The 27,611-nt window shown below is 32.4% G+C and overlaps 1 protein-coding gene across 15 annotated transcripts; it reads right to left on the reverse strand.

The window, feature by feature from the left end:
- Positions 1-4,119: 4,119 nt before the first annotated feature.
- LOC127720138 (uncharacterized) lies at positions 4,120-23,501 on the reverse strand. 15 transcript variants are annotated; one of them, XM_052226586.1, is made up of 8 exons: positions 23,234-23,496; positions 22,223-22,324; positions 20,818-21,408; positions 20,321-20,407; positions 19,795-20,097; positions 18,957-19,169; positions 17,912-18,342; positions 4,120-4,846 (listed from the first exon to the last, which is right to left on the reverse strand). In XM_052226586.1, the coding sequence occupies exons 3-8, from the start codon at positions 21,377-21,379 to the stop codon at positions 4,691-4,693; spliced, it is 1,752 nt and encodes a 583-aa protein (XP_052082546.1). In that variant the 5' UTR covers positions 21,380-21,408; positions 22,223-22,324; positions 23,234-23,496; the 3' UTR covers positions 4,120-4,690. The 15 variants fall into 15 exon arrangements, with proteins under 15 accessions (XP_052082546.1, XP_052082553.1, XP_052082557.1 ...); XM_052226593.1 differs by lacking the exons at positions 17,912-18,342; positions 18,957-19,169; positions 19,795-20,097; positions 20,321-20,407 and adding exons at positions 5,890-6,101; positions 6,724-7,026; positions 7,254-7,340 and having other exon boundaries at positions 4,120-5,277; positions 23,234-23,501; XM_052226597.1 differs by lacking the exons at positions 17,912-18,342; positions 18,957-19,169; positions 19,795-20,097 and adding exons at positions 5,890-6,022; positions 6,724-7,026 and having other exon boundaries at positions 4,120-5,277; positions 23,234-23,501.
- Between the last annotated feature and the right edge of the window lie 4,110 nt (positions 23,502-27,611).

The following is a 27,611-nucleotide window of genomic DNA, read 5'->3' on the forward strand; positions in this document are numbered from 1 at the left end:
CAATATTGCTTAACGATCTCCTTCTTGTGCATGTTTTGGATACATACTCAAATTTGCGGTTTTGGACATTCTATAGTCGTTTATAATTTGACCACGCGTTTAGAAATAAGCCAGAATATTTCTAAAACCTTTAGGTACACATAATTGGCTGTGATACCAAGGATTTGTATAGTATCTAACTATACAAAACCTTGGTGATACTATGAACTTGAGTATAGATTGAAATACCTTTTCAAAATGGTCCCGGTGTGAAATAGAATCATGGAAATTTGCCTTACTCCTTTGTGTCTTAATAGACTGTTAAGTCGCATTCAAATACTACTTCTTTCAACAAATCTCTAATAATAACTTTACAGGTTGTTTTCTTTTAGTATGTGCAATTAGTCTATTTTAGACTAGTTATCCCAATAAGCCTGGAAATTTTGTGGCTTGTCACAAATAGGTTCACAACAGTTAAAGGATTGTCAGCATGCCGGCATAGATGATCAACTTTAACGCGTATATCTTGAACTGGATATTATATTTCATGCAATGTGTTATAGGTGTTACATTTTCTTTTCGATGTGTCTGATCATTCAAATCATTATCACACTCCTCTTAAAAGCATTGCACAGTTTATGTTTTTTAATCCTTGTTTTAAACAGAAATAGTCCCTTAAATATAGATGAAAGGAGATGTGGGTATTATTCAATGAGACAACTACCCAACGACAAAAATAAAAAAAAACAAAACTTCCAGAAGGCAACTTTCATCGTTGATCTCTTTTTTATTTTAGATTTTCTTCCATGTTACAAATTTAATATAAATATAGACGGCTATCACAGTATATGATAAAGAAAGGGGTCCGGGGAATCTTTTCTTTTGCAAAAACACTAAAGTGCAAGATAACATCTGATCCGGGGGGACGGGTGCAACCGGGTTCACGTAACACCCCTTAAGGTTGGCAAATATGGTGTGTACATAGTGTGCAATTTAAAGTTTTATTATTTTTTAACTCAATTAGTCTATGTTAAGACTATTCCAAACTAAAAGATAAATTGGAAGAGTTGGTCCTGCTTTGTTTCATAAAAAAGATAGCCAACGTAGATACAAGTATCTTGTCTTAGGGAGGGATAAATCGTACTTTGTAAAAAATAACTCCGATTCAAACAAAACATTCACTGAAACTGACATTATCAAGATGCTTGATTTCTTGATTTACATCATATTTGTTACGTTTGGAGAACGTGGTTTTCAACAAACAATCGGCATTCCCATGGCAATGAACTGTGCTCCTCTTCTTGCCGACTTGTTCCTTTATTCATATAAGGCTGACTTTATACAGAAACTTCTTAGGAAGAAAGAAAAGAAGTTAGCAGTATCCTCTAACTGTACTTTCCGCAATAGAGATGATGTTCTTTAAATAATTCAAAATTTGGTGACTATATTGAACGCATCTATCCCATCGAACTTGAAGTAAAGGATACAACATATACAGTTAAGTCTGCCTCATATCTTGACATACATCTAGAAATTGACAATGAGGGTCGGTTGAAAACAAAACTTTACGACAAAAGAGATGATTTCGGTTTCCATATTGTGAACTTTCCATTTCTATGTAGCAACATTCCATCATCTCCTGTATACGGAGTATATATCTCTCAGTTAATACGATATTCCTGGGCTTGAATTTTCCTATTATGATTTCCTTGATAGAGATTTGCTGCTAACAAGAAAAGCTTTTAAACCAAGAGTTCCAAGTAGTGAAGTTGAAATCATCCCTTCCGTAAATTTTACGGGCGTCATCACGAGTTGGTTGATCGTTATGGAATACAGATGACAACGGATATGTTCAAATTGTCGTAACTACAATCCCGTCCCCATTTCTAGGAATGTGACCTACCGAATTAGACTTATCATTGGGTTTGTACTTACATGAGCAACACGACGGGTGTTAAGCAGGATCTGCTTACCATTCCGGAACACCTAAGAACACCCCTTGTTTTATTTCAAAGGGGTTCGTGTTGCTCTTTCATTAGTTATACGTGTTGTTCTTTGTGATTTTTAATTTTTCAATGTTTTTGTTTTTTATACCGATAGCAGTCTCGTCTATCCTTTATCATGACAAAACTATCAAAATATCAAAATTTCACATTCGGCCAAGCTTCAGGGTTAGAACATTTAACATGACCGATGGTCTATAATTTGGTGATGTTTTTGGGTTAGATAAGAGTCAATTACCAATCCGCTACAGTGTGATGTCTAATCACTTGATATAACTTATCAACGTATTTTATAGGAGTAACACGACGGGTGTCACATGTGGAGCAGGATCTGCTTACCCTTCCGGAGCACCTGAGATCACCCCCAGTTTTTGGTTGAGTTGATGTTTCTCAGTCTTTAGTTTTCTATGTTGTGTTTTGTGTACTATTGTTTGTCTGTTTGTCTGTTGGCTCTTTTTCTTTTTTAGCCATGGCGTTGTCAGTTAATTTTTGACTTATGAGTTTGAATGTCCCTTTGGTATCTTTCGCCTCTCTTTTGTAACACAGAAAAATGCCTGTATTTGCTGTCAATTTACATTGTTAAGACAATACTGCTGTTGTGTCTAATAAAGAAGGTTATACAATTTATGTTTGTGCTTGGAGATTTACCAAAGCTATGATAAGTTACGTTGTTTGCATTTTGTCTGTGGAATAACCTCAATATTTCAAGGAATTTATACGCAATAAACGTTGAAATATTGCTTCAAATCATATGAAGTGCTTAAATCAAAGAAAACAAAAAAGGTAAGATAGATATTTCTTTTCTATTTTCTATTTACATCCTTCATTCTTTTTATCTTGCGAGAAAAATATTTTACAGCGTGTACTTATAGTACAATGGTGATGTTATATCGAAGTAATTTGTTGACAATTGTTGGTCTTTCCGTTGTTTTTCTTGTTGACCTTGGTATTGCCTGTTTTACCTCGAACTAAGGTTTTTTTATTGTCATCTTGGTATATTCTGCCTCTTTTTTGAAGTCTTATTTTTTTGTTGTTGCATCAATCACATTAAATGCATTGTCAATTACCTGGAAAATCATCTGGGGCAAAATTTATAATATAGAACCCTTTCAGTGAAAAGATTGTTTGCTTTCTGATACCTAAGCAACAAACGCTAATTTTTTGGAATATTAATATTTTTTCTATAAACTTAGAGCACTAAACTTCTTTTGTAAGAATGTGTAACAAATTGTATGAAATGCCAAAATTTCAATCGATGCGATTCAAAATTTCTGCTAAATGCTGAAATTGCAAGTGTCATTACATTTTCAAGACTAAAAGTTTAAATAGTCATATGTCTATATGACCTTATGTAAAGCTTTCTACAAAAATGTCCAAGAAAATAATTTAAAATGGAATACAATTGTAAAAAAATTCAAGACAACAAAAAAGTTTATTTTGGAGATGAAATTTTTTAAACATTTTTTTCCCAATTATTAGGCTCTTGTGTATATCGACACGTTTTGAACTATTGATAGCAAGTGATAGATAGGTTGTGCGTTAGCAAATGTACAAAGCTGTCAAAACTACTTAGTAGGTAAAGAATAATTTGTATCTTTCAAATGATATATTGCCATCTAAAAAGACAAGAACAGTTGATTTATAATTAAACTAAAAGATCTTTAAAGAGATGTATGTCTTAAATCAGACGCGAGGTTTTATTGTGGATCGTAACAAACGGTACTACAATCTGTCGGTGCCTATACTTTTGTTATGGCACAAGGTCATGTTTTCTCTGACTTTTGATACTTTTTATACCAAATCCATTGATGTGTACTGATTGATATTTTAGTCTTATATGCATGATTTTTTTTATTAGTTGTTATTGGCTTTGAACTAGGTGTCAGTAACTGCGAGTACTCTCAAATCTGTACTAATTTAAACGCACCGACCTTTTTAGCCGAATAGAATTTTTACTAATAATATTTTGATTCCAGGAAATAAACTTTTCACTAAGAAACTTAAGTCTAGATAATGCATGAATCAACTAATCTTTGTAAAATGATACCCTTACAACTACAGGACTCTGGTTAAGATGTATCCCTGTGTTTGATGACCAAAAAAAAATTCACAAACACTGCACGATTGGTTGTGTCTATATCTTCAACTGCATGACAGCTTTATATTTATTGTTTTGAAAACTTACAGCATTTTTTACATTTTAATTATCAAATAAGCAAATAAACTTTGGTTTTGTGTTTAAAATACTTATATTGCAGTCTTTTGTGATCATAAAATACGTTATAAATTCTGACAGTAGAACTTCTTTATTATATAGATTTCATCGTAGTGGAGAAGATGGCTACATTCGGTATAAGACAGAGGACAAAGGAGCGATTGTTCCGATCTTTCCAATTCAAAATGGAACACTCGGGTACTACAGAGAGTTAAGAAATTGCTTCTTGACTTTTGGTATCCTGTGAGTCACTCTCAACTGCAAGGAGTCAAGGATGATAGCGAATGTTTGGATACGTACTTCAATTCACTGTGCACACTTATTATTCTCTGTCACAACGAAAATATCATTGTCATGGTGATGTTCAACTAGTTTGTCTCCAAATGCTTCACAATGTCAAAGTACAGAGCATGTTCGGTCGTACAGACAAGAAGTCCACTGCCTGAGTCATCATAGTGAATTTCATGAGGATTTTTAAGTCCGTCTGCTTCTTTTAGAACTTGAACATGAGACCTCTTATCATGGGACACCTCAATATTGCATCTTTAAATCGCCATATAACCTTTCCAGTGAGATCACAGCAGAATATGGTATGATTGCTTTCGTCTGCACAGAATAAATTATCTCCTCTTGTCGTAATGCAGCTTGCCTTTTTCGTTGGTAATGAAAACTTTTGTTTTTCTACTCTTGGTTCAAATGAATCGCCAACAAATAGTACTTCTATCATATTTTCTATTGCAACGTAACGAAAATTTTTATTATAAGATATTCCCCAACATTTTCCGCTTACTTTTATCATTTTTAAAGTTTCGGTGGATGTGACGTCCATAATTGCAATTTGTTTGTCTTCAGGAAAGGTCAAGGCAATCGTATTGTCCATACACCTTACAACGGCAATGCTTTCTGGTCTATAATGTAGTATTATTTCTCTGATGAATTTACCATCTATGTCAAATATAAGTAATCTTTTTTCTTTGAAGTCGGTAAATAGTAGCTGATTGTTTAACAAAATGCCGTCCATGAAATCGATTGGTATGCTTAGTTTAATTTCTTTACGCAAAGTCAAATAATAAGGACGACCTATAAATAGATGAAATGAAATATCATTACAAATGCAGCGATAGATTTATGATTAACTTATACACTTGCATCTTAACAATTGTTTGGGTGTAACTTCAACTGCCCTTACCTTTTATCGTTTCAATATCTTTTATTATTTCTAATTAAGCTTATCTATATTCCTGCTTCTTTTGCCTGACTGAAAGAGGTTTGAATATTAGCTTACATAATTCAGGACAGAAATCTCTCAACGGAACGCATGTTTACATGACAACTCAAATATGCATTTAAAAATATCATTCAATGGGAAAATTGATAAACATACAGTACTAATATGATTAAAAAGTGTTACTATTTTTGTCTGATATTTTGTCTATAAAATATATTCATAGGTGTTTCATCTGCCTTCACAGATTTTGATTCCGAATTTGACTCAGCATAGGCCTTGACCAATCAGCAATACGACAGGTGCCTTGATATCACATGGTTTTGAAAGACAAATGCTTGGTTTTAAGAGTTTGAAGTATTTATGGAATTACTTTTAATCTACTTCCTTGGTGTATCGCCCCTGAAATCCCGCTTAATTATTCCCTTTTCAGCACATTGTTTCGTTCTTTTCTACCTGGTATTTACCAGCATTCTCAGCAGTTTCGAGAACGACGTCCACATTTGAATCCAATATCTCCGAATCAAGCATGGTTAAGTTATCCAGAAACTGTTTTAGGTTGTTTTTCACACGTTCGGTATCGTTGTCTGTATCGGTCATCTGCAAGTTCAATTTTAACCAGTTGTGTGACTTTGGATCAAATCTAATTTGCTTTTAGCATCCACCAGTTCTCTTTTATCTTAAAAAGTGATTCATTATCCATTTGTAACACTTATAATACTAGGAGGTAAATAAGATAACGTTCGGTTGATATATCATGGCTAATTCAGATAATTTAATGACTGATACTCTCATTAGAGAGCCTACTGGAGTATTGTTGTGTTTATTGTTTTATTTTTGTTTTTTCATCATATATACCAACTGTACTTGTATAAATTAACTTAAAATGTGTAAGCTGATCAACTGAGTCAACCAATATCTGACATTAGTACATAGTTTTTAAAATAAAATTTGGTCCAAATCGAAGGAGCGAGGTTAGAATTTTGTTTACCTCAGTTAAGATGACGACAACAGATTGATACAACAAGCGCATAGACTATCAAACGTTACATATTGTTTCGGCCAGGATTCAAATTGGTTTATTGAGTTTCATTCTCCAACGGTAAAAATGATCCAATATCAATCAACTTGGACCATAATGTTTGCTGTCTATAATAAGACTTCAACGTAAGACAGTTTTCAAATGTAAATCTAAAGGTAAAAATTTGACCTTTCGGCAATAATGAACTACTAGTATATAGTTTTCAAACTCTTCCAATTAAGATTTGAAGTTGACATGAAACATCTATAAAAAGACTTACTGCATGGGATGTTGTAATCTGACATTGATATCAGAAACTCTGCCTCTTTCTCCAGCAACTCAACCACTTCTTTATAACCAAAAAGCCTCTCTAAGAACGATAATATCTCATTCTCAAACTGATCTTTGCTTGAAAATGCTGTTTTGTGTACGTTTAATTTCAACAGAACGCTGCTTTCTTCAACTTTTAGTAACACTACCTTATAATTTCCTTTGTTCAATTCGTCTTTGATAGCGTTTACTCTATGAACAGCATCAGTCTCATTTTTCACTTTTCTTAAGTATAACATACATTCTGTTTCATCTGCAGATAACAAGATTTAAAAGGATTGGTTTGAGTATATGATTATCTTATTAAATATCAAAGTTTATTTCAATTTTTATCGACTCAAATAACATTTGTTAAAACTCACGATATTATAGTTGGAAATATACGGTCAACTTGATTAAAACGAGAAAACTGCAGTAAAACTGCATTATATGATTGTAAATTATTTAAAACATGTTCAACATGTGCAGATGATAACAAACCTTGTTCAAGTGTCCCATCTTCTAGCCTTTTGGTTATCGTTTTCCCGAGATATATTTTGCAATTGTTTTTTTTTGTTTTGTACATCTCTACAAAATAACAAAAAATGTCACACAAGAATAAATGGAAAATTTATAAGATTATTACGATATTAACCATGTGTATTTTCTGAATAAACTTACTTTATAAATTTTAAGAAAGTTTTTTAGAGACAGTTCCACTTCAATCATAACATTTGCGTAATTTAGTTTAATAGGAATTAACCTTGTCTCATTCAGGTGAGTCAATAACAAGGTTCGTGAAGCTTTTTTTAAAAATAAGCAATGACTGTTTGGCGATAGATTGTTGCTTTCTAAACGTCCAGTGACAAATATTTCATGCATATTACTTAAAGTTGGATTGTCATGTGCGCTAAACGAAAGATGTTAAAAGTGTACGTAGCTGTAATTGCGTTTCTCTCTTTTGTTTGAAGAGATACGTAGAATATCTCACTAATTACCTTGTAAATCGAGATACTTTTCAAGAAGTTTTATGTATTTCTCCTTTATGTCTTCGTCCATAGAGTACTTTCGAAGTTTCTCGATTTCTTTCTCAAAGATCAGTTTTTGAAGATATTTATCTGCTCTTTTTCAATGTCTGTTACATCTGAGAACAACTTTTTAAGCTCTATTTCAGTCATATCTGCCCTAGTTTTGTGAGTGATTTTATTTCTATGCCTCCGCAGTCTTTCAGTATCATCTCCGACATTAACGTCATCTGTATCTGGGGTATTACCCCAGCTTTTTGTAGGTTCGTCGACTAATTTGGAATATCTTATAAGTTTGTACAACAGACTAAAGTCAATTTCGTCGTAGTTGCCAGATTGCAACGACTGAATCATCTTTCTTTCATCTGCGTCCAGTGTATTACGAAATTATTTATCTCTAGAAACCATTCTTTCAAGAGCCTGTGCTGGCATGTTATTGTGCTGCACGGTGATAAACTGTCGTAATATTTCAGGAAATACATCAGTAATCAACATTGAGGAACGAGCGTATCGGGTTTGTGCATCTATCGACATATTTCAAATTTCTTTTATGCAGACTCCGTCTGTATAATGAGAACAAAATTTAGATGAAATTTCTGTGTTCTGTTCAATATATCTTATACAAAATTAGTTACTGCGAAGTTTTGCTGAAAAATGATTATTTAAGTTATACGTTCCGGATGGTTCTCATAATTTTTCAATATTTAATTGATATTGCACAATAAACAGAAATGAAAATAAAAGTCAACACGAGTTCAATTAGTTCAAACAATTCAATATGTAAAAACTATTTAAATGTATTACGTTTTACATAATTATGTTATTACTGATCATTCAAATGAAATGAATATGATTATTGACCCGAATCCATTTTGTATAAAACGTTCCGTCCATAGAAACATTACAAAACACAAGACTTTTGGATTTTTTCTCTCAATATGAATGACGTAGATATATCCTTAGTGTGTAAGGAAGAATACATTTCTGTTTTTCATTATATAGGGACGAAATTGTCTGTTATCAATAAATATATGTAGGGATAATTACGGATGTTTTAATACAGATGAAAAAATAATATAAAAAAGGACATGTGGTATGATTACCAATGAAACAACTATCCACCCAAGTTCAAATGAAGTGGATGTAAGCAATTATAGGCAACCGTACGACCTTCAACGATGAGAAAAACCAATACCGAATAGTCGGCTATAAAAGGCCCTGACATGAAAACATGAAACTATTCAATTGTGAAAACTAACGGCTTAATTCATAACAAAACAATTGCAAATACGAAAAACAAATATGACAGACATGAACCTACGACAACCACTGAACTATATTATGCTTGGGGATAAATACCAATTTATAATGATACATACGCATGTTAGTATTTTGCTTTACTATCAAGGACCATAATTCCTGAACTGCAAAATTGTGAATAGTCAGTATTGACCTTGACCACCATTTTATCATCAATAACACTATATATAAAAAATTAAAAGCTATGGTTATGATCAAGTGGATCATAAGTCATTGAACGGAAAAAGCCATAAAGAGCCATTTTCCAATATATCAAGGACTATAACTTCTGAACGGTAAACTTAAAAACCGTAAATATCGAAGCTGGCCTCCGTTCTGTCATCAGTATCAACATATTAAAATTTGAAAAGTGAAAAGGTTGAACGGTTCATAAGTTATTGACGGAAACTGTTGGCAGCCGCCCGCCCGCCCGTCATACTTCACCAAATTAATAACCGGATGCTTCCTCCAAAAATATGGCACTGCTATTTATATTTACAATGAATATAAAATAAATAACTATGAAAATGCTAAACATGAAGATTTTACAAAAAGGAAAATTAAATTCTATTTCTCTTCAAAAAGAATAACGCATTAGCAAATTAATAACTTTATCAGAAGTTACTTTTAGGTAATGAAAACCTTTAAACTGAATGCTTTAAATCATATTTAACAAACTTAAATTAACTTTGCTTACCTGAACCAATATTCAATAAAACTTGAAATAGTTTTATGTCTTTATTTCCAAAGAGCGCATGTAAAAGTGACGCTTTTTGGAATTAACTTTTTAGATTCGAATTTGGGGACTGTTTCAGGTTATCCAATCAAAATTAACATTTAATCAAAAACCATGACAACTTTAGTCTAATTGACAGAAAATAGGTGGGGTCATAGGTGACGTGTATGACTACAAAATATCTTAATTACTTATGTAATCTTGGTCTCTTAATTACTTATGTAATCTTGCTATCAATGTTTACTCTATACCATATTTGAGCCGGACATTAACAATAGAAATAATCCGAAATACATCTTATTACATGTCGGCTTCACTTTAAAAATCATATCTGTCAACACATTCTGACCATTGTCCGATAACTTCTTACGTAATCTATATACAACAAATAAGGCTTACTAAAAGGAAATATGTTTGTGTGAAAACCAAACTAAAGCTATTAAAATGTCTGTCCAAAATTGCAATAAAATATTGAACTAAAAATAATTTGCTTTAAACTTAGAACTTTTCTAATTTTCACTGAAATTTCGCAAAAATAATAAAATCTGATCAAAATGATACCATGACAGAATTACAAATTATCGAGTAGTGCATTTTAAAAGTAAAGGCTTAATCTATATTTACATCTTTCGAGGGTTCATATATCAGTCACGAATTGATATGATTAAATTGATATAATGGAAATTTTGATCATTAAACATGTGCAACTGTTCCAAATTAATATGATTTTCAGCGCTTTTAACTACATAAAACTGTAAATCGAAATTAAACCAAACATTAACAAATATAACTGTTTTCAGATATTTTCCTCGATATCCTCTATGCTTAATTGAATGATGTTTAATTGTTGTTTCGAACTATTGTGAAATAGGCTGATTGATTGTTGGTTGCTTAACGTCCAGTGTCAAATATTTCATGCATGTTCAGGACGAGAACAAATTAACAATAAATACGATAGGTAGGTCCTGTAATAGAGGCCGTTCGGAATAAAGGTCTGGGAAATTTTGACTGCCACTGAAAAATTTGGATATAATGGATAAGGGCATAAACTTTGCCTTGCAACAGCAAAGAGTTGTTGCAAGGGTTTTTAACTTGCAGAGAGCTTGGTGCTCTCTTTACACAAGACATCAAATTGAACGTCCCCATTCTTACCGGGCGTGGGTGCGTACTTATACATCCCGCACAGTCAAACGGACACCCCACGGTAAGGGTTTTACTGCCGATCGGAAGAAGACCAATGTGACCATATTTCTATTCCCCCAATCACCCTCTTGGGTTGTGAAATAGATAGAACACTTTACTTTGGTTTCATTCTATGCTGAAATGAAATGTACATAAATCCTGCAGAAGATTATTAAATAACTTTTTGTTTTAAGTGGAAATTATTTGTACCTACATTAACTTGATTAACAAATTTTCAAGGTGTTTAAAATTATAAATTATCTGCTCTATAGAGTATTCAAAAGTTAGAATCATAACAATTTCGTCAAACTTAATGCACCGATATGTAATTTTGTAAACTACTTATAAACTGTTATGCTTCGCATGCTATGTGTGGTATAAACATGCATCATGAATCCATGTCAAAATGAAAAGACAAAAAAAACTTTACAAGCTTCACCATTTAAACAAATGTTATACAAACTTCTGATGTTCAGTAGTTGTCGTTTGTTGATGTGGTACATAAATGTTTCTCGTTTCTCCTTTTTGATATAGATTAGACTATGGTTTACTTTTATAAATTTTGACTTGGATGGAGAGTTGTCTCATTGGCACTCATACCACATATTCTTATATTTATATAGACCTTTGGTTTTACGTTTGAATGGTTTTACACTAGTAATTTTTGGGGCCCTTTATAGCTTGCTGTTCGGTGTGAGCCAAGGCTCCATGTTGAAGACCGTACTTTGACCTATATTGGTTTACTTTTATAGATTTTGACATGGATGGAGAGTTGTTTCATTGGCACTCATACCACATCTTCTTATATCTATTCTAACTTCATTACAACAAGTCCGAATACATTTTCTGATAATAGAAAAATGCAAGGAACTGTTTGTTATGCAGTAAAATTAATACATCTTAAATTTAGAGTAGGGATGATCTCCCCTGTACTTGTTTCACTTACAGGGTCAAATTCTAAACTTGTTATTTCCCACGGATATTTGAAAATAACAGAGGGTATGGATAGAGAATTACAGATTTGTGTATGCAGGCCCAATTCCACAGAAAATGAGCACAAAAAAATTAAAAATAGAGAAAAAATAGCGCCAAAAATATAAAGAATAGAGAACAATGGAGTGCTATGATATAAAGAATAGAGAATAATGGAGTGTTATGATATAAAGAATAGAGAATTATGGGCAAAATTTATAAAGAATGGAGAAAAATGGCCTAAATAATTAAAGAATAAAGAAATTTAAGTACTCTCAATCCAGACCCTCATTAGAAAGCCTTTATCATACTGTTTAACAATTTTACACATTTCCACAAAATCAAAATGATATTCATCGTTGTATATTGCTGTTGAAGACATATTCATACAAAATTGCCAAGCTTACATAGTGTTGTCAAATTTGTATCGAAGGACATCGCTAACCAAAATGAATTTATTTGTATCCAGAGGACAAGACATAGATTAACGTCTAATAGATTTTCAATATTGCTTAACGATGTCCTTCTTGTACATGTTTTGGATACATACTCAAATGTGCGGTTTTGGTCATTCTATAGGCGTTTATAATTTGACCACACGTTTAAAAATAAGCCAGAATATTTCTAAAACCTTAAAGTACACATATTTGGCTGTGATACCAAGGATTTGTATAGTATTTAACTATACACACCCTTGGTGATACTATGAACTTGAGTATAGATTGAAAGACCTTTTGAAAATGGCCCTGGTGTGAAATAGAATCATGGAAATTTGCCGTACTCATATGTGTCTTAATAGACTGTTTAGTCGCATTCCAATACTACTTCTTTCAACAAATCTCTAATAATAACTTTACATGTTGTTTCCTTTTAGTATATGCAATTAACCTATTTAAGAATAGTTGGTCCCAGACCACAATTACAATACGAATACAGTTCCTTTTAATTAAAGAGTATTTTTTCTTATTTTTTTTCTTTCCCTTCCTCACTCATTTCTTAGTTTTTTTGTGGATGGAAATGAAAGAAGAGAGGCGAAATAAACTTTTGGATGTTGTATTTTAACTGATTTTGATATGGAAAGAGTGATTAGGCCAGGTGCAAAAAGGTGATATTTACAGTTTTCGGAACATCTCTTGACTTGTCCATAGGGGTATGGATGTGTATTGGCTAAATTTGTACGACACTGGGGAGCAATTTTTCTGAATGTTGGATATATGTTTGGACTAGTACTGTACTTTACACTCACAAAATATTTGACAAAAAGAATCGGTACATTTTTTTAATGAAACAAAACGTTATAAAGAACTAATAGAGAATTTAATTGTGGTCTGTGGCCAGCTATCCTAATAAGCCTGGAAATCTTGTGGCTTGTCACAAATAGGTTCACAACAGTTAAAGGATTGTCAACATGCCGGTACAGATGATAAACTTTAAAGCGTATATTTTGCACTGGATATTATATTTCATGCAATGTGTTTATAGGTGTTACATTTTCTTTTTCATTTATATTTCATGCAATGTGTTATAGGTGTTACATTTTCTTTTCGATGTGTCTGAGATCATTCAAATCTTTATCGCACGCCTCCTAAAAGCATTGCACAGTTTTGTTTTTTTTTAATCTTTGTTTTGAACAGAAATAGTCCCTTAAATATAGATGAAAGAAGATGTGGGTATTTTTCAATGAGATTACTACCCAACGACAAAAAATTAAAAAAAAAAAAACTTCCAGAGGGTAACTTTCATCGTTGATCTCTTTTTTTTATATTAGATTTTTCTTCCATGTTACAAATGTAATGTAATGCAGACGGCATTCACAGTATATGATAAAGGAAGGGGTCCGTGAATCTTTTCTTTTGCAAAAACACTAAAGTGCAGGGTAACATCTGATCCGGGGGGGGGGTGCAAACGGGTGCACGTAACACCCCTTAAGGTTGGCAAATATGGTAAGTACATAGTGTGCAATTTAAAGTTTTATAATTAATAACCCAATTAGTCTACGTTAAGACTATTCCAAACTAAAATACAAATTGAAAGAGTTGGGCCTCCTTTGTTTCATAAAAAAGATGGCCAACGTAGATACATGTATCTTGTCTTAGGGAGGGATAAATCGTACTTTGTAAAAAATCACTCCGATTCAAACAAAAAATTCACTGAAACTGACATTATCAAGATGCTTGATTTCTTGATTTATATCATATTTGTTACGTTTGGAGAACGTGGTTTTCAACAAACAATCGGCATTCCCATGGGAATCAATTGTGCTCCACTTCTTGCCGACTTGTTCCTTTATTCATATAAGGCTGACTTTATACAGGAACTTCTTAGGAAGAAAGAAAAGAAGTTAGCAGTATCCTTAACTGTACTTTCCGTTATATAGATGATGTTCTCTCACTAAATAACTCAAAATTTAGTGACTATGTTGAACGCATCTATCCCATCGAACTTTAGGTAAAGGATACAGCATATACAGTTAAGTCTGCCTCATATCTTGACATACATCTAGAAATTGACAATGAGGGTCGGTTGAAAACAACACTTTACGACAAAAGGGATGCTTTTAGCTTCCATATTGTGAACTTTCCATTTCTATGTAGCAACATTCAAGCAGCGCCTGCATACGGATTATATATCTCCCAGTTAATACGATATTCCAGGGCTTGAATTTTCCTATCATGATTTCCTTGATAGAGAGTTGCTGCTAACAAGAAAGCTATTAAACCAAGAGTTCCAAGTAGTGAAGTTGAAATCATTCCTTCGTAAATTTTACGGACGTCATCACGAGTGGGTTGACCGTTATGGAATATCTGTTTTACAGATGAACATCGGATATGTTCAAATTGTCGTAACTACAGTCCCGTCCCCATTTACCCGAATGTGACCTACCGAATTAGACTTATCACTGGGTTTGTACTAACATAAGCAACACGACGGGTGCCACGTGTTAAGCAGGATCTGCCTACCATTCCGGAACACCTATGAACACCCCACGTTTTATTTTAAAGGGGTTCGTGTTGCTCTTTCATTAGTTATACGTGTTGTTCTTTGTGATTTTTAATTTTCCAATGTTTGTGTTGTTTATACCGATAGCAGTCTCGTCTATGCTTTGTCATGACAAAACGTGTTTCAATATCAAAATTTCACATTCGGTCAAGTTTCAGGGTTTGAACATTTTACATGACAGATGGTCTAGAATTTGGTGAAGTTTTAGGGTTAAGAGTCAAGTACCAGTCTGCTACCGTGTGATGTCTAATCACTTGATTTAACTTATCAACGTATTTTATAGGAGTAACACGACGGGTGTCAAAAGTGGAGCAGGATCTGCTTACCCTTCCGGAGCACCTGAGATCACCTCCAGTGTTCGGTTGAGTTGGTGTTTCTCAGTCTTTAGTTTTCTATATTGTGTTTTGTGAACTGTTGTTTGTCTGTTCGTCTGTTGGCTCTTTTTCTTTTTTAGCCATGGCGTTGTCAGTTAATTTTCGACCTATGAGTTTGAATGTCCCTTTGGTATCTTTCGCCTTTTTTTGTAACACAGAAAAATGCATGTATTTGCTGTCAATTTACATTGTTAAGACAATACTGCTGTTGTGTCTAATAAAGAAGGTTATACAATTTATGTTTGTGCTTGGAGATTTACCAAAGCTATGATAAGTTACGTTGTTTGCATTTTGTCTGTGGAATAACCTCAATATTTCAAGGAATTTATACGCAATAAACGTTGAAACGTTGCTTCAAATCATATAAAGTGCATAAATCAAAGAAAACAAGAAAGGTAAGATAGATATTTCTTTTCTATTTTCTATTTACATCGTCCATTCATCTTGCGACAAAAATATTTTACAGCGTGTACATATAGTAGACGCCTAAAATATATATTTTGATATTCAATGGAGATGTTATATCGAAGTAATTTGTTGACAATTGTTGGTCTTTCCGTTGTTTTTCTTGTTGATCTTGGTATTGCCTGTTTTACTTCGAATTAAGTTTTTTTTATTGTCACTTTGATATATTCTGCCTCTTTTTTGAATTCTTTTTTTTTTGTTGCATCAATCACATTAAATGCATTGTCATTTTCCTGGAAAATCATGTGGGGCAAAATTTATAATATAGAACCCTTTCAGTGAAAAGATTTCTGATACCTAAGCAACAAACGCTAATTTTTTGGAATATTAATATTTTTTCTATAAACTTAGAGCACTAAACCTCTTTTGTAAGAATGTGTAACAAATTGTATGAAATGCCAAAATTTCAATCGATGCGATTCAAAATTTCTGCTAAATGCTGAAATTGCAAGTGTCATTACATTTTCAAGACTAAAAGTTTAAATAGTCATATGTCTATATGACCTTATGTAAAGCTTTCTACAAAAAAGTCCAAGAAAATAATTTAAACTGGAATACAATTGTATAAAAATTCAAGACAACAAAAAAGTTTATTATGGAGATGATTTTTTTAAAAACATTTTTTTCCCAATTATTAGGTTCTTGTGTATATCGACACGTTTTGAACTATTGATAATAAGTGATAGATAGGTTGTGCGTTAGCAAATGTACAAAGCTGTCAAAACTACTTAGTAGGTAAAGAATAATTTGTATCTTTCAAATGATATGTTGCCATCTAAAAAGACAAGAACAGTTGATTTATAACTAAACTAAAAGATCTTTAAAGAGATGTATGTCTTAAATCAGACGCGAGGTTTTATTGTGGATCGTAACAAACGGTACTAAAATCTGTCGGTGCCTATACTTTTGGCATGGCACAAGGTCATGTTTTCTCTGACTTTTAATATTTTTTATACTAAATCCATTGGATGTGTACTGATTGATATTTTAGTCTTAGATGTATGATTTTTTTTATTAGTTGTTATTGGCTTTGAACTAGGTGTCAGTAACTGCGAGTACTCTCAGATCTGTACTAGTGTAAACGCACCGACCTTTTTACTGACAGTAGCCGAATAGAATTTTTACTAATGATATTTTGATTCAAGGAAATAAACTTTTCACTAAGAAACTTATGTCTAGATAATGCTTGAATCAACTAATCTTTGTAAAATGACAACTACAGGACTCTGGTTAAGATGTATCCCTGTGTTTGATGACCAAAAAAAGTTTCACAAACACTGCACGATTGGTTGTCTATATCTTCAACTGCATGGAAGCTTTATATTTATTGTTTTGAAAACTTACAGCATTTTTTACATTTTAATTATCAAATAAGCAAATAAACTTTGGTTTTGTGTTTAAAATACTTATATTGCAGTCATTTATGATCTTAAAATACGTTATAAATTCTGACAGTAGAACTTCTTTATTATATAGATTTCATCGTAGTGGAGAAGATGGCTACATTCGGTATAAGACCGAGGACAAAGGAGTGATTGTTCCGATTTTTCAAATTCAAAATGGAACACTCGGGTACTACAGAGAGTTAAGAAATTGCTTTTTGACTTTTGGTATCCTGTGGGTCACACTCAACGAAACTACAAGGAGTCAAGGATGATAGCGAATGTTTGGATACGTACTTCAATACACGGTGCACACTTATTGTTCTCTGTCACAACGAAAATATCATTGTCATGGTGATGTTCAACTACTTTGTCTCCAAATGTTTCACAATGTCAAAATACAGAGCATGTTCGGCCGTACAGACAAGAAGTCCATTGCCTGAGTCATCATAATAAATTTCACGAGGATTTTTAAGTCCGTCTGCTTCTTTTAGAACTTGAACATGAGACCTCTTATCATGGGACACTAAAATAACATTTTTTGAATAGTAACCTAGCACGTAAAGATTTCTATTGGTATCTGTTGTCATACTTTTCGGACACCTCAATATTGCATCATTAAATCGCCATATAACCTTTCCAGTGAGATCACAGCAGAATATGGTATGATTGCTTTCGTCTGCACAGAATAAATTATCTCCTCTTGTCGTAATGCAGCTTTTGCCTTTTTTGTTGGTAATGAAAACTTTTGTTTTTCTACTCTTGGTTCAAATGAATCGCCAACAAATAGTACTTCTATCATATTTTCTATTGCAACGTAAAGGAAATTTTTATTATAAGATATTCCCCAACATTTTCCGCTTACTTTTATCATTTTTAAAGTTTCGGTGGATGTGACGTCCATAATTGCAATTTGTTTGTCTTCAGGAAAGGTCAAGGCAATCGTATTGTCCATACACCTTACAACGGCAATGCTTTCTGGTCTGTTATGTAGTATTATTTCTCTGATGAATTTACCATCTATGTCAAATATAATTAATCTTTTATCTTTGAAGTCGGTAAATAGTAGCTGATTGTTTAACAAAATGCCGTCCATGAAATCGGTTGCTATGCTTAGTTTAATTTCTTTACGTAATGTCAAATAATAAGGACGACCTACAAATAAATGAAATGAAATATCATTACAAATGCAGCGATAGATTTATGATTTAACTTATACACTGGCATCTTAACAATTGTCATTTCAACTACCCCTACCTTTTATCGTTTCGATATCTTTTATTATTTCTAATAATTGATATAAATCAAACCTATATTCCTGCTTCTTTTGCCTGACTGAAAGAGGTTTGAATATTAGCATACATAATTCAAGACAGAAATCTCTCAACGAAACGCATGTTTACATGACAACTCAAATATGCGTTTAAAAATATCATTCAATGGGAAAATTGATAAACATACAGTACTAACATGATTAAACAGTGTTACTATTTTTGTCTGATATTTTGTCTATAAAACATATTCATAGGTGTTTCATCTGCCTTCACAGATTTTGATTCCGAATTTGACTCAGCATAGGCCTTGACCAATCAGCAATACGACGGGTGCCTTGATATCACATGGTTTTGAAAGACAAATGCTTTGGTTTTAAGTGTTTGAAGTATATGTGGTATACTTTTAATCTGCTTCCTTGGTGTATCGCCCCTGAAATCCCGCTTTATTATTCCCTTTTCAGCACATTGTTTCATTCTTTTCTACCTGTTATTTACCAGCATTCTCAGTAGTTTCGAGAACGACGTCCACATTTGAATCCAATATCTCCGAATCAAGCATGGTTAAGTTATCCAGAAACTGTTTTAGGTTGTTTTTCACACGTTCGGTATCGTTGTCTGTATCGGTCATCTGCAAGTTCAATTTTAACCAGTTTTGTGACTTTGGATCAAATTCTAATTTGCTTTTAGCATCCACCAGTTCTCTTTTATCTTAAAAAGTGATTCATTATCCATTTGTAACACTTATAATACTAGAAGGTAAATGAAATAACGTTCGGTTGATATATCATGGCTAATTCAGATAATTTAATGACTGATACTCTCATTAGAGAGCCTACTGTGGTATTGTTGTGTTTATTGTTTTAATTTATTTTTTTTTCATCATATATACCAACTGTACTTGTATGAATTAACTTGAAATATGTAAGCTGTTCAGTTGAGTCAACCAATATCTGACAATAGTACATAGTTTTTAAAATCAAATTTGGTCCAAATCGAAGGAGCGAGGTTAGAATTTTGTTAAACTCAGTTAAGATGACGGCAACAGATTGATACAACAAGCGCATAGACTATCAAACGTTACATATTGTTTCGGCCAGGATTTAAATTGGTTTATTGAGTTTCATTCTCCAACGGTAAAAATGATCCGATATCAATCAACTTGGACCATAATGTTTGCTGTCTATAATAAGACTTCAACGTTAGACAGTTTGAAAATGTAAATCTAAAGGTAAAAAGTTTGACCTTTAGGCAATAATGACCTACTAGTATATAGTTTTCAAACCCTTGCAATTACGATTTAAAGTTGACATGAAACATCTATAAAAAGACTTACTGCATGGGATGTTGTAATCTGACATTGATATCAGAAACTCTGCCTCTTTCTCCAGCAACTCAACCACTTCTTTATAACCAAAAAGCCTCTCTAAGAACGATAATATCTCATTCTCAAACTGATCTTTGCTTGAAAATGCTGTTTTGTGTACGCTTAATTTCAACAGAACGCTGCTTTCTTCAACTTTTAGTAACACTACCTTATAATTTCCTTTGTTCAATTCGTCTTTGATAGCGTTTATTCTATGAACAGCATCAGTCTCATTTTTCACTTTTCTTAAGTATAACATACATTCTGTTTCATCTGCAGATAACAAGATTTAAAAAGATTGGTTTGAGTATATGATTATCTTATTAAATATCAAAGTTTATTTCATTTCTTATCGGCTCAAATAACAGTTTTTAAAACTCACCATATTATAGAAATATACGGTCAACTTGATTAAAACGAGAATACTGCAGTAAAGCTGCATTAAATGATTGTAAATTATCTAAAACATGTTCAACATGTGCAGATGATAACAAACCTTGTTCAAGTGTCCCATCTTCTAGTCGTTTGATTATCGTTTTCCCGAGATATATTTTGCAATTGGTTTTGTTTGTTTTGTACATCTCTACAAAATAACAAAAAACATCACATAAGAATAAATGGAAAATTTATAAGATTATTACGATATTAACCATGTGTGTTTTCTTAGTAAACTTACTTTATAAATTTTAAGAAAGTTTTTTAGAGACAGTTCCACTTCAATCATAACATTTGCGTAATTTAGTGTAATAGGAATAAACCTTTTCTCATTCAGGTGAGTCAATATCAAGGTTCGTGAAGCTTTTTTTAAAAATAAGCAATGACTGTTGGGCGATAGATTGTTGCTTTCTTAACGTCCAGTGACAAATATTTCATGCATATTACTGAAATTTGGATTGTCACGTACGCTAAACGAAAGATGTTAAAAGTGTACGTAGCTTAAATTGCGTTTCTCCCTTTTGTTTGAAGAGATACGTAGAATATCTCACTAATTACCTTGTAAATCGAGATACTTTTCAAGAAGTTTTATGTATTTCTCCTTGATGTCTTCGTCCATAGAGCACTTTCGAAGTTTCTCGATTTCTTTTTCAAAGATCTGTTTTTGAAGATATTTATCTGCTCTTTTTCCAATGTCTGTTACATCTGAGAACAACTTGTTTAGCTCTATTTCAGTCATATCTGCCCTAGTTTTGTGTGTGATTTTATTTCTATACCTCCGCAGTCTTTCAGTATCATCTCCGACATTAACGTCATCTGTATCTGGGGTATTACCCCAGCTTTTTGTAGGTTCGTCGACTAATTTGAAATATCTTATAAGTTTGTACAACAGACTAAAGTCAATTTCGTCGTAGTTGCCAGATTGCAACGACTGAATCATCTTTCTTTCATCTGCGTCCAGTGTATTACGAAATTCTTTATCTCTAGAAACCATTCTCTCAAGAGCCTGTGCTGGCATGTTATTGTGCTGCACGGTGATAAACTGTCGTAATATTTCAGGAAATACATCAGTAATCAACATTGAGGAACGAGCGTATCGGGTTTGTGCATCTATCGACATATTTCAAATTTCTTTTATGCAGACTCCGTCTGTATAATGAGAACAAAATTTAGATGAAATTTCTGTGTTATGTTCAATATATCTTATACAAAATTAGATATTGCGAAGTTTTGCTGAAAAATGATTATTTAAGATATACGTTCCGGATGGTTCTCATAATTTTTTAATATTTAATTGATATTGCACAATAAACAGAAATGAAAATAAAAGTCAACATGAGTTCAATTAGTTCAAACAATTCAATATGTAAAAACTATTTAAATGTATTACGTTTTACATAATTATGTTATTACTGATCATTCAAATGAAATGAATATGATTATTGACCCGAATCCATTTTGTATAAAACGTTCCGTCCATAGAAACATCACAAAACACAAGACTTTTGGATTTTTTCTCTCAATATGAATGACGTAGATATATCCTTAGTGTGTAAGGAAGAATACATTTCTGTTTTTCAATATATAGGGACGAAATTGTCTGTTATCAATAAATATATGTAGGGATAATTACGGATGTTTTAATACAGATGAAAAAATAATATAATAAAGGACATGTGGTATGATTACCAATGAGACAACTATCCACCCAAGTTCAAATGAAGTGGATGTAAGCAATTATAGGCAACCGTACGACCTTCAATGATGATAAAAACCAATACCGTATAGTCGGCTATAAAAGGCCCCGACATGAAATATGAAACTATTCAATTGTGAAAACTAACGGCTTAATTCATAACAAAACAATTGCAAATACGAAAACAAATATGACAGACATGACCCTACGACAACCACTGAACTATAGTATGCTTAAGGATAAATACCAATTTATAATGATACATACGCATGTTAGTATTTTGCTTTGCTATCAAGGACCATAATTCCTGAACTGCAAAATTGTGAGAAGTCAGTTTCGACCTTGACCACCATTTTATCATCAATAACACTATATAAAAAAAAAATTAAAAGCGCTGATCAAGTGGTTCATAAGTCATTGAACGGAAAAGCCATAAAGGGCCATTTTCCAGTAATCAAGGACTATAACTCCTGAACGGTAAACGTGAAAACCGTAAATATCGAAGCTGGCCTCAGTTCTGTCATCAGTATTAACATATTAAAATTTGAAAAGTTTATAGGTTGAACGGTTCATAAGTTATTGACGGAAACTGTTGGCAGCCGCCCGCCCGTCATACTTCACCAAATTAATAACCGGATGCTTCCTCCAAAAATATGGCACTGTTGTTTATATTTACAAAGATTCTGTATACAGTTCAATACTGGAATGAATTATTATTTTTCGTATAAATAATTTATATATGTTTAATAATTCAAAACCAATCTTAACTTGGAATAAGCTTAGTTTTGTTCTGATACACAGCTTTCTGGTATCATATTGGAAAGCTTGTAAGCTTTAAGATTAATTACGCTTCCAATATTGGTGCAACAAATTGAAATTTAATAAATATATCATTGGAGGGTTTAGTTACGTTACGACGTAAAGTATGTTTGATAGTTTTCAACCATCTTATCTCAAGTGCTTAAAATGAATGATACAACTAACAATGTCTTAAAATTCCAACAATGACATCAAAGTGTTAATCAAATTTAAACATACAATTCTATCATTTCACATTCTTTACTTTCCTGTACCTATGAAAAAAAATCTAATATCTTTTCTGGTCATATTATTATAGAGATTTTACAATAGAGATAATCGAAATTGAGTAATGTATATCTCGTATTATTGCTCACAGCCGAATTTACGAAAATTTGAGTCAACAGTATTAAATATTTAAAAGATATATACGCTGGAAAAATACACTCTTATAAATGTACGTGATAATCTTGTACCTACTTTGTTGAGAATGAGCTAACTGTTCCAAAAAAATGTCAGTACAATTTTATTTTTCTCCTTAGTAAGAATCTGATGTCATCCAGGAATGTTTTTCATCAAATTATCTTCCAGTGTTACATGTGATGGCTTTTTCACTTCTCTCCATAACCGTGGGTAACCACTCCTTTTTAAAAGAATATGTCACATTTGTGTACCATGATAAAATGTAAACTTTTTTAAATACACAATCCATTGAAATTTTCCACAAAATATTATATATAGTTCGTGTTTGTTCTGGTTTTTTTTTTTTTAATTCAATAAGCACTCATCCGAAAGAGAGAACATAGTTCCATGTTTAAACATTTGACAGGTCTTTGATCTCTCTCTTAATAAGGAATTTATTAGTGCATGTAACGCATAGTACAAAATGTATTTTAACGCTTTATACGATTGTTTTCTTTGCCGTGTTTCAAAATATATATATATATATATTAAACTTATTTTAAAAGTTTAAATGCGTAGGCTATAAACTTAATACTTAAGTTAAACAAATATAAGGAAATATCATAACCGGGTTTAGCATGAAGCATAGTAAGTTAGGCATACATGATGGAGATAACAGTGCTGACAAAAAGCAAAAAAAAGTGAAAATGATTTTGCTTACATCTAGCCTAATATCATAAACACAAATATAAGAGGTTTAGAGAGTTGAACTGGTAGGTATATACTTCCACACTTAATTGTTGTCAAAATTCGTTCTAGTTTTCCAACACTTAAACTTTTACAGCATAAACATGATCACACACAGCACACAGGAACTCGCAATTAAATTGTGTTTTGTCAATTTGAAGAATTGACTAAAACCAAATTCTATTTCGCGGACAATTGTATTATTACAAAAACCTTGCTCTGTATTTTCAATAAAAGAAAAGACTTTGTTAAAGCACATACTGTAAAAAATTACATGATTCCACACAATTGTGAGATATTGATAACAATCAGGAAATAAGAAAAAAGTGTCGGCGTCTTTTCTCACCTGCGACTTGTTTTCTGTCGCGGTCTCAGATCTTAAGATATTTTAAATTCTCCCTCATATATTCGTCCGAATTTAAAACATTTCTAATCTATCTACATGGCTAAATAAGAGGCAAGTCAAAATGTAGGCTTGGTTTGCTCGCAGTAACTTATTATTTTCTGTGCGATGCAACATTTAATAAAGATAATAAAAACATCACAAATATCTCTAAACAAACACACATCTAGCTATTCTACACTAAATCATTATAATATAATGCAAATAATATACTATGCAGAACGTGTTGTACTTAGAAGTTACTGTGAGCACCTCGATACATACTATACAAGTATCGGACTTATATATGACTATAGAACCCCACCCGTAATACCGCATAAGAAATGCCCGTGCAGTACTAACCAAAGACTTATAATTAGATACTAATCAAACTAGTTCTACAAACTAGTTCTACAAACTTGTTCTACAAACTTGTTCTACAAACTAGTTCTACAAACTTGTTCTACAAACTTGTTCTACAAACTTGTTCTACAAACTAGTTCTACAAACTGGTTCTACAAACTAGTTCTACAAACTTGTTCTACAAACTAGTTCTACAAACTTGTTCTACAAACTAGTTCTACAAAATTGTTCTACAAACTAGTTCTACAAACTTGTTCTACAAACTTGTTCTACAAACTAGTTCTACAAACTTGTTCTACAAACTTGTTCTACAAACTAGTTCTACAAACTTGTTCGACAAACTAGTTCTAAAAACTAGTTCTACAAACTTGTTCTACAAACTTGTTCTACAAACTAGTTCTACAAACTTGTTCTACAAACTTGTTCTACAAACTAGTTCTAAAAACTAGTTCTACAAACTTGTTCTACAAACTTGTTCTACAAACTAGTTCTACAAACTTGTTCTACAAACTAGTTCTAAAAACTTGTTCTACAAACTAGTTCCACAGTTATCAAAGATAGAAATAGATAAGGGAAAATCAAAATATAACGGAATAGAAATATAACGGAATAGAAATATATAGTTTAGTCGTCTGACCGATTTTGTTTTATTCCCAATTGTGACATTTTTACTGAATTCGCATGGCGGGTGATGCATGCAATGAAATAGAAGCTGACTCTGTCGACGCACTAGGATAACTCCTTATAGTATTTATGCGAATTTTTGTTTGATACCTTGATTTCCTAATCGATCGGTTGACGAGATTTGAACATCGGTAAACTACTGTTGCCTCAATTTATGCTGTTTTCATACCAAACGTTGCGTAATGTAAACCTGTTTACAAAAAGCATCCAGTAATGAACAGTTTTCACATGAAATCTGTTCTCATTTGTACATCCGGTTTTAATTGGTTCTACATGCATGAGAATTGTTCTCACATGTGAACTAGAAGTAGATGGCATTTGAGACCCATAGAATATTAATAAATCCAGTCCAGATTGTTTACATTATTTGATTAACATTGAAGATAATGCATATAATTTTAGGTATAAAGGCATATCAATTAATGATACCACGATCGAAAACAACAATGTATGATAAAAAATCTTAGGTTATGAGGCAGCAAGACTATGGAACACCTTGCCTAACGAGGCTAAGAGTCTATCAACCTTTGGCAAGCTCAAAATTTTTATTTCTGCACGGTGGTTTTTTCAGGAAATTGTACCTGTATCTCATGCAAATGATGACATATCTTGATGCCTCAGGACTAAACTCTTAAGCCTGCTTGAAGCTTTGCTTATATATCTTGTGGTTCGACTGTTTATCCCGACAGCACATTTGCTTTGCAGCCATATCCATTCCTATGTACTTTAGTTGTGTGCGTTGCTATGAACTCAAATATAAGCTTTTTCCAGCACACATACTATGAAATTGTTTCTTCGCATAGTCCTGTTGACATAAATGTATCAATGATCCAGTGTGTGGGTGTGTTTCACCCAATTATGGAAGACATTTTCAAATACATGATGCATGGTGGAATGCCAATTTCTAAGACAATGATAATAACACTTTACAAATTTGGTGCCACTTAAGGTGGTACCCAACACCTTGACTAATATCAATTTGGCTCGTTTAATTTTCATAAGATTTTGACAAAATGTTTACTTTGACCCTTTGACAAAAATATAAAAATTTCAAAAAATTTGAACCAACCACTTTATCAGAAAAATTTCATTGGTTATATAGCAGTTTGACAAACACTTATTTTGATCATTGAGAAGCTTAATATTTCCTTAACAATACAACGTGATTAAAACGTTTAGCTGATTTTTACAGAGTTATCTCCCTGTAGTGTTAGGTACCACCTTAAGCTTTTTTCTGGATTTACCTTCTTATCCTGCATTTGAATCCTTTAGACACAAAAAAACTAATGCAAACTCTATTTAAGGTGGTACCAAACATCTTGACTAAAATCAATTTGGCTCGTTTAATTTTCATAAAATCTTGACAAACTATTTACTTTGACCCTTTGACAAAAATGTAAAAATTTGAAAAAACTTGAACCACACACTTTATCGGAAAATTTTCAATGGATATATAGCAGTTTGACAAACACTAATTTTGATCATTGAGAAGCTTAATATTTCCTTAACAATAGAAAATGATTAAAACGTTCAGCTGACTTTTACAGAGTTATCTCCCTGTAGTGTTATGTACTATATTAAGGAAGGTAAAACATAACAACGAAGTATGATTCACTTGATTTTGATTCCATCGGTTGTTCAATCTTAACTTGCTGCCATGTTGTAGTCGAATATCAGGCTACTCCTATAGGAGAAGTTTGAACAGTAAGAAAGTAAGATTGATTTGCAGAACAGCAATTAAAGCACCGTTCCTTTGGTTAACTTAAGGTTTTGTTAAGTGCATGTATGGATTAATGTCATGCATTTTAATTATATATTAATATTTGTCTGCTATTAATAGTTATATTGGGTTCAAAATGATGAAATGTGCCCATTTTTGTAGAGCTATTTAGGAGAAAGAAATACCTCCAGAAACAGATCCTTGTAAATTCAATCAAAGAGATTTCATAAAAATCAAAATATAACATTTTGAAAAAATATCACGTATCAGTAATCCTTCAATATCTGCCTGGTTCTAAGGTGGAACAGTACTTAATACGCCATATTTCTTTGCTATTTCGTGAGAAAGAGGATTATCAAAATTCCGATAAAAACACATGTCATTGAGTACTCGTTACACTCTTGGTAACAAAAATATCATTGAAACGTTATTTTTTTTTTTTTTTTAGAATGGATCTTTAGTCTCAACACTTCGTACAAAACTGCTATTGAAGTAATGTTTAAGAACTTTCGTCATTGTTTTTAAAGATCCATCACATGTAAATCCATTGTCCTTATCTG

This window comes from Mytilus californianus, unplaced genomic scaffold, assembly GCF_021869535.1.
Source record: "Mytilus californianus isolate M0D057914Y unplaced genomic scaffold, xbMytCali1.0.p SCAF_11, whole genome shotgun sequence".
Classification (NCBI taxonomy): Eukaryota; Metazoa; Mollusca; class Bivalvia; order Mytilida; family Mytilidae; genus Mytilus; species Mytilus californianus.